This window comes from Opisthocomus hoazin, unplaced genomic scaffold (assembly GCF_030867145.1).
Source record: "Opisthocomus hoazin isolate bOpiHoa1 unplaced genomic scaffold, bOpiHoa1.hap1 HAP1_SCAFFOLD_209, whole genome shotgun sequence".
NCBI lineage: Eukaryota > Metazoa > Chordata > Aves > Opisthocomiformes > Opisthocomidae > Opisthocomus > Opisthocomus hoazin.
Genome location: NW_027448750.1, coordinates 79,364 through 87,171, shown reverse-complemented (window position 1 = coordinate 87,171; position 7,808 = coordinate 79,364). Strand labels below are relative to the sequence as shown.

Here is a 7,808-nt window from a genome sequence, read left to right as displayed (position 1 = left end):
TCCAAACATCTACCAAGGGTTGAGGGACCCATGGACACCTCAGGTGTTCTCTCAGGAACCCAGGGGTTGAGCACCCAATGTCGTTATGGGGGCTGAGGAACCCATGGACACTTCAAATGTTCTTCTGGGAGCTCCAGGAGTTGAGGAACGATGGGCACCAAACATCTACCAAGGGTTGAGGAACCCATGGAAACCTCAGATGTTCAACTGGGACACCGGGGTTGGGCACTCAGCGTCTTTATGGGGACCCAAGGGGCTGAGGAACCCATGGACACCTCAAATGTTCTTCTGGGAGCTCCAGGAGTTGAGGAACGATGGGCACCAAACATCTACCAAGGGTTGAGGGACCCATGGAAACCTCAGGGGTTCTTCTGGGGGGACCAGGAGTTGAGCACCCAACGTCGTTACGGGGACCCAAGGGGTTGAGGAACCCATGGACACCTCAAATGTTCTTCTGGGAGCTCCAGGGATTGAGGAACGATGGGCACCAAACATCTACCAAGGGTTGAGGGACCCATGGACACCTCAGGTGTTCTCTCAGGAACCCAGGGGTTGAGAACCCAATGTCGTTATGGGGACTCAGGAACACATGGACACCTCAAATCTTCTCCTGGGAGCTCCAGGAGTTGAGGAACAATGGGCACCAAACATCTACCAAGGGTTGAGGGACCCATGCAAACCTCAAGTGTTCTCTAAGGAACCCAGGGGTTGAGCACCCAATGTCGTTATGGGGACTCAGGAACACATGGACACCTCAAATGTTCTCCTGGGAGCTCCAGGAGTTGAGGAACAATGGGCACCAAACATCTACCAAGGGTTGAGGGACCCATGGACACCTCAGGTGTTCTCTCAGGAACCCAGGGGTTGGGCACCCAATGTCGTTATGGGGACTCAGGGGGCTGAGGAACCCATGGACACCTCAAATGTTCTTCTGGGAGCTCCAGGAGTTGAGGAACGATGGGCACCAAACATCTACCAAGGGTTGAGGGACCCATGGACACCTCAGGTGTTCTCTCAGGAACCCAGGGGTTGGGTACCCAATGTCATTATGGGGACTCAGGAACCCATGGACACCTCAAATGTTCTTCTGAGAGGACCAGGAGTTGGGGAATGATGGGCAGCAAACATCTACCAAGGGTTGAGGGACCCATGGAAACCTCAGGGGTTCTTCTGGGGGGACCAGGAGTTGAGCACCCAATGTCGTTATGGGGACCCAAGGGGTTTGAGGAACCCATGGAGACCTCAGATGTTCTCCCAGGAGGCCATGGAGTGGGCACCCAACGTCATTATGGGGACCCAAGTGGCTGAGGAACCCATGGACACCTCAAATCCTCTCTTGGGAGCTCCAGGAGTTGAGGAACAATGGGCACCAAATATCTACCCAGGGTTGAGAGACCCATGGACACTTCAGATCTTCTCCCAGGAACACAGAGGGGGTGCACCCAGTGACACCCGACGTCGTTATGGGGACCCAAGGGCTTGAGGGACCCATGGACACCTCAGGGGTTCTCCAGGGGACACAGGGATTGAGGACCCATGGGCACCCAACATCTCCCCAGGGGCTGAGGGACCCATGGACACCTCAGATCTTCTCCCACGAACCCAGGAGTGGGGCCCCCACGGACACCCGACATCGTTATGGGCACAGCAGGGGCTGAGGGACCCGCGGCCACCCAAGATGTCCTCCCGCCGCCCCAGGGCTTGGTGGCCGGTGGGGTTGGGGACCCTCGGCCACCCCCACCCATGGCGGGGGGACTGGCTCACCAAGATGAGGACCTTCCCGAGGCAGACGAAGGGGGTGCTGAGCTCGGCCATCAGGAGACACCCCAAGAAGAAGTCCCCCTTGCCCTGGCGCCACAGCTGGGGGGGAGACAAGGGGACCCGGGGGTCACCCCAGGACACGGGGCTGTCCCCAGCTCCTGGAGGTGGCCCCACGGCCCCATGGCCACCCCCCATGGATGCAGGGAAGCCCACAAGAACCATGGGGCCGTGGTGGTCCTCCATCCCCATGTCCATCCCATGGTGGTGGCCCTCCATCCCACATCCCCAACCCATCCCATGGTCTTCCCGTGTGCCTATCTCCATCCCCGTGGCCACGAGGAAGCCCAGGAGCACCACGGGGCGGTGGGTGGCCCTCCATCCCCACGTCCATCCCAACATGATGGCCTTCCATCCCATGTCCCCAACCCATCCATTGTCCCCAGGTGTCTCCACGTCCCCGTTCCTGCTCCCCATGGCCATGAGGAAGCCCAGGAGCACCACGGGGCTGTGGTGGACCTCCATCCCCAAGTCCATTCTAACCTAATGACCCTCCATCCCACGTCCCCAACCCATCCCATGGTCTTCCCGTGTCCCTATCTCCATCCCCACGACCACGAGGAAGCCAGGAGTACCATGGGGCTATGGTGGACCTCCATAACCACGTCCGTCCCGAGGTGGTGGCCCTCCATCCCACATCCCCAAGAGTCCCCAACCCATCCCATTGTCCCCAGGTGTCTCCATGTCCCCGTTCCCGCTCCCCATGGCCATGAAGAACCCCACGAGCACCACGGAGCTGTGGTGGACCTCCATCCCCACGTCCATCCCAACCTGATGGCCCTCCATCCCACGTCCCCAACCCATCCCATGGTCTTCTCGTGTCCCTATCTCCATCCCCGTGGCTACAAGGAAGCACAGGAGCCCTACAGGGCGGTGGTGGCCCTCCATCCCCACGTCCATCCCAACATGATGGCCTTCCATCCCATGTCCCCAACCCATCCCATTGTCCCCAGGTGTCTCCATGTCCCCGTTCCCGCTCCCCATGGCCATGAAGAACCCCACGAGCACCACGGAGCTGTGGTGGACCTCCATCCCCATGTCCATTCCAACCTAATGACCCTCCATCCCACGTCCCCAACTCATCCTATGTCTTCTCATGTCCCTATCTCCATCCCCGTGGCCACAAGGAAGCCCAGGAGCACCACGGGGCGGTGGTGGCCCTCCATCCCCACGTCCATCCCAACATGATGGCCTTCCATCCCATGTCCCCAACCCATCCCATTGTCCCAGGTGTCTCCACGTCCCCGTTCCCGCTCCCCACGGCCACGAGGAAGCCCAGGAGCACCACAGGGGCTGTGGTGGACCTCCATCCCCAAGTCCATTCTAACCTAATGACCCTCCATCCCACGTCCCCAACCCATCCCATGGTCTTCCCGTGTCCCTATCTCCATCCCCACGACCACGAGGAAGCCCAGGAGTACCATGGGGCTATGGTGGACCTCCATAACCATGTCCGTCCCGAGGTGGTGGCCCTCCATCCCACATCCCCAAGAGTCCCCAACCCATCCCATTGTCCCCAGGTGTCTCCATGTCCCCCGTTCCCGCTCCCCATGGCCATGAAGAACCCCACGAGCACCACGGAGCTGTGGTGAACCTCCATCCCCACGTCCATCCCAACCTGATGGCCCTCCATCCCACGTCCCCAACCCATTCCATGGTCTTCTCGTGTCCCCATCTCCATCCCCGTGGCCACAAGGAAGCCCAGGAGCCCTACAGGGCGGTGGTGGCCCTCCATCCCCACGTCCATCCCAACATGATGGCCTTCCATCCCATGTCCCCAACCCATCCTACTGTCCCCAGGTGTCTCCACGTCCCCGTTCCCGCTCCCCACGGCCACGAGGAAGCCCAGGAGCACCACGGGGCGGTGGTGGCCCTCCATCCCCACGTCCCCCCCGCCCCACTCACGGTGGCCACGGGGAAGCAGACCAGCACCATGGCGGCGTGGTGGAGCACCATCAGCAGGTCCTTGCGCAGGAAGGCGGCGGCGGCGGCCCGCAGCGGCGGGGGCGGGGCGTCCTGGTGGTCCTTCACCCGGCCCCGCCCCCGGTGGCAGAGGAACATGGCGTAGACGTCGTAGACGAAGTAGGGGACGGCGAAGGGGGGGGTAGGCGCCCGCCAGCCAGTGCCTGCGGGGGGAGGGGGCGTCAGGGGACCCCGGCTCAGGGGGGGACCTGGGGGACCCCGACTTGGGGGGACCCCACGAGTTCGGGGACCCCAGGGACGTCCCGGTTTGGGGGGACCCAGAAGTTCAGGGGGGACCTTGAGGACTCCAATTTGGGGGACCCAGGCTACCAGGGACCCTTGGGGACCCCAATTTGGGGGACCCCCAAAGATCAGGGACCTCAGGGGACACCCGGATTTGGGGAGACCCCGGAGTTTGGGGACCTTGGGGACCCCGATTTGGGGGACCCCAAAGATCGGGGACCTCAGGGACACCCGATTTTGGGGGGACCCCGGAGTTTGGGGACCTTGGGGACCCCAATTTGGGGACCCAGGAGCTCGAAGACCCTGATTTGGGGGGACCCAGGACTTCAGGGGGGCCTTGGGGGGACCCCAATTTGGGGGACCCCGGAGTTTGGGGACCTTGGGGACCCCGATTTGGGGGACCCCAAAGATCGGGGACCCCGGGGACACCCCGGAGTTTGGGGGGACCCCGGAGTTTGGGGACCTTGGGGACCCCAATTTGGGGGACCCCAAAGATCGGGGACCTCGGGGACACCCAGATTTGGGGGGACCCTGGAGTTTGGGGACCTTGGGGACTCCGATTTGGGGACCCAGGAGCTCGAAGACCCTGATTTGGGGGGGACCCAGAACTTCAGGGGGGCCTTGGGGGGACCCCAATTTGGGGGACCCCGGAGTTTGGGGACCTTGGGGACCCCAATTTGGGGGACCCCAAAGATCGGGGACCTCGGGGACACCCCGATTTGGGGGGACCCCGGAGTTTGGGGACCTTGGGGACCCCGATTTGGGGACCCAGGAGCTCGAAGACCCTGATTTGGGGGGGACCCAGGACTTCAGGGGGACCTTGGGGACCCCAATTTGGGGGACCCCGGAGTTTGGGGATCTTGGGGACCCCAACTTGGGGGACCCCAAAGATGGGGACCCCCCCAGGGACCCCCCAATTTGGGGGCGGGGGGGCCAGGAGTCCAGGGGCACCCTTGGGGACCCCAATTTGGGGCCCCCCGGTGGCCGAGGACCCCTCCCCCCCCCTCGGAGGGCACCCAGGGGCCCCTCCCCCTCCGCCCCCCCCCCCCCCCCCGGGTCAATCCCGGCTCAGCCCCTCCCCCCCCTTAATCCCTAATCCCGCCCCTCCCCCCCCCAAGGACGGGTCAGGCTGAGCCGGGGGGGGGAGGGGCACCCATGGGTGCTGGGGGGGTCCTGGGGGTCTTGGGGTGCCCCACTGGGTGATGGGGGGCTGGGGGGCACCCATGGGTGCTGGGGGGGGGCTGGGGGGGTCCTGGGGGTCCTGGGGTGCCCCACTGGGTGATGGGGGGGGCTGGGGGGGCACCCATGGGTGCTGGGGGGGTCCTGGGGGTCTTGGGGTGCCCCACTGCGTGATGGGGAGGTTGGGGGGCACCCATGGGTGCTGGGGGGGGGCTGGTGAGGTCCTGGGGGTCTTGGGGTGCCCCACTGGGTGATGGGGGGGTTGGGGGGGGTCCTGGGGTGCCCCATTGGGTGATGGGGGGGGGCTGGGGGGGGGGGTCTTGGGGTGCTGGGGGGGGTTCCTGGGGGTGCCCCCGGGCGGGCGGGGTTGGGGTGCCCCGGGCGGGGGTGTCACCCATGGGTGGGGGTCCCCCCCCCGTGTCACCCATGGGTGGGGGGTCCCCCCCCCCCCTCACGTGTCGTCGATGACGTGGGCGGCAGGAGGAGGCGATGAGGAGCCCCGCGCCCGAGGCCAGGACGGCCTGGACCGAGGAGACCAGCCTGGGGGGGGGGGACACGGGGGGGACAACGGGGGGGGACACGGGGGGGGACACACGGGGGGGACACGGAGGGGGGACACGGGGGGGGGACGACATGGGGGATATGGGGGGATGGGGGGGGACAGGAGGGCAGTGAGGGCCCAGCAGCCCCCCCCGGTGTCCCCTCCCAGTGTCCCCCCCACCCCCCGTGTCCCCCCCACCCCCGTGTCCCCCCCCCCAGTGTCCCCCCATGTCCCCCCCCCCCCCCCGCCCTTGTCCCCGGCTGCCCCCGGCCTCGCCCTCATCCCTGCCCCTCCCCCCCCCCCCGGCTTTGTCCTTGTCCCCCCCCCAGCCCTGCCCCCCCCCGGCCCTGTCCTTGGGTCCCCCTTGTCCCCCCCCCTTGTCCCCCCCGTCCTCCCCCAGCCCTGTCCCCAGTTGTCCTTGTCCCCCCCCCAGCCCTGTCCCTGTCCCCCCCTTGTCCCCCCCCTTCATCCCCGGTTGTCCCTGTCCCCCCCCAGCCCTGTCCCCCCCCCCCATCCCCAGGCTTCCCGGTCACCTCGCTGCCCCCCCCAGCCCTGTGCCCATCGCCCCCCGTCCCCAGCCCTGTCCCCAGTTGTCCCTCTCCCCCCCCCCCCTTGTCCCCCCCCTTTATCCCTGGCCCTGTCCCCTTCCCTGTCCCCCCCACCCTGTCCCTGTCCCCTCCCTGACCCCCCATCCCCCCCCGCCCTGTCCCTGTCCCCTCCCTGACCCCCCCATCCCCATCTCTGTCCCCCCCAGCCCCCTCCCCTGTCCCTGTCCCCTTCCCTGCCCCCCCTTCCCTGTCCCCCCCGTCCCCAGCCCTGTCCCTGTCCCCCCCCGTTCCCCCAGCCCTGTCCCCTGTCCCCCCTCGTCCCCTGTCCCCCCCCCCGTCCCCCCCCATCCCTGTCCCCGGTTGTCCCCTGTCCCCCCCCGTACCTGGCGGCCAGGATGGCGGCGTGGGGCTCCCGGCACCCCCCGAGCCGCCGCAGCCCGGCCCGGGCCAGGGCGAAGAGCCCCGGGAAGAAGAGGAGCCCGGCGGCCAGCGCCGCGCCGGGGGGGGCCATGGGGGCGGGGCCTGAGGGGGCGGGGCCGAGGGGCGGGGCCTGCTGGGGGCGGGGACTCGGCTGGGGCGGGGGCTGAGGGGGGCGGGGGGTGATGGGGGGAGAACGGGCAGCGCCCGGTGCTGGGGGAGGAGGGCGGGGCCTAGAGGGGGTGGGGCCTCGCAGGGGGCGGGGCCTCGGGGGCGGGGGCCTCGGGGGCGGGGACTCGGCTGGGGCGGGGGCTGAGGGGCGGGGTCTGCGGGAGTCACAGGGTTAAAGGGGGGGAATGGGCAGTGCCGTGTGCTGGGGTGTGGGCGGGGCTGAGGGGCGGGGTCTGCTGGGGGCGGGGACTCGGCTGGGGCTGAGGGGGGCAGGGGGTCTGGGGGAGGGGGGCGGGGACTGAGGAGGGGGCAGGGACTGCTGAGGGCGGGGGCTGCTGGGGGCGGGGACTCGGCAGGGGCGGGGGCTGAGGGGTGGGGCCTGAGGGGGCGGGGTCTGGAGGACTGAGGGGGGTGGGGATTGAGGGGGCTGGGATTGAAGGGGGTGGGGTCTCATGAGGGGGCGGAGTCTGCGGGGGCGGGGTCTGGGGGTGCGGGGTCTGGGGGACTGAGGGGGCAGGGACCGAGGGTGCCGGGGTCTGGGGGGCGGGGCCTCAGGGGGCGGGGACTCCTGGATCTAAGGGGGCGGGGCCTGGAGGTGGAAAGGGGCGGGGGGAAGGGGTGGCAGCGGCCTCCAGGCAGGGAGGGTGGGGCCTGGGGGACGGGGCCCGAGGTTTGCAAGAGTGAGGTGCTGCGGGGCGGGGCTTAAGGAGGGCGGGGCTTAAGGAGGGCGGGGCTAGGAGCTGAGGGTGACTCCTGCCAGGCCGACACCTCCCCTCCGCCCCGATCCCCTTATTTGCATATATTTGCATCTCCGCGGTAAGTGGAGGCGGGGCTCCGGGGTTCTGATCCTGCCCCGCCCCCCACGCTCATTTGCATGCGTGTGCGCATGCGCGGGGCCGCCGCGTCGCCACGGCAACGGGGGCGGCACC

The 7,808-nt window shown here is 67.6% G+C and overlaps 1 protein-coding gene across 1 annotated transcript; it reads right to left on the bottom strand.

Annotated features, from left to right (window-relative positions):
* Window positions 1-771: 771 nt before the first annotated feature.
* On the bottom strand, window positions 772-6,848 carry LOC142359252 (ceramide synthase-like). The gene is given in 6 exon segments (XM_075411960.1): window positions 772-1,860; window positions 3,724-3,921; window positions 3,923-3,944; window positions 5,658-5,674; window positions 5,676-5,742; window positions 6,675-6,848. Coding segments are annotated over 6 exon segments (831 nt in total). The 5' UTR covers window positions 6,803-6,848; the 3' UTR covers window positions 772-1,461.
* Window positions 6,849-7,808: the final 960 nt, after the last annotated feature.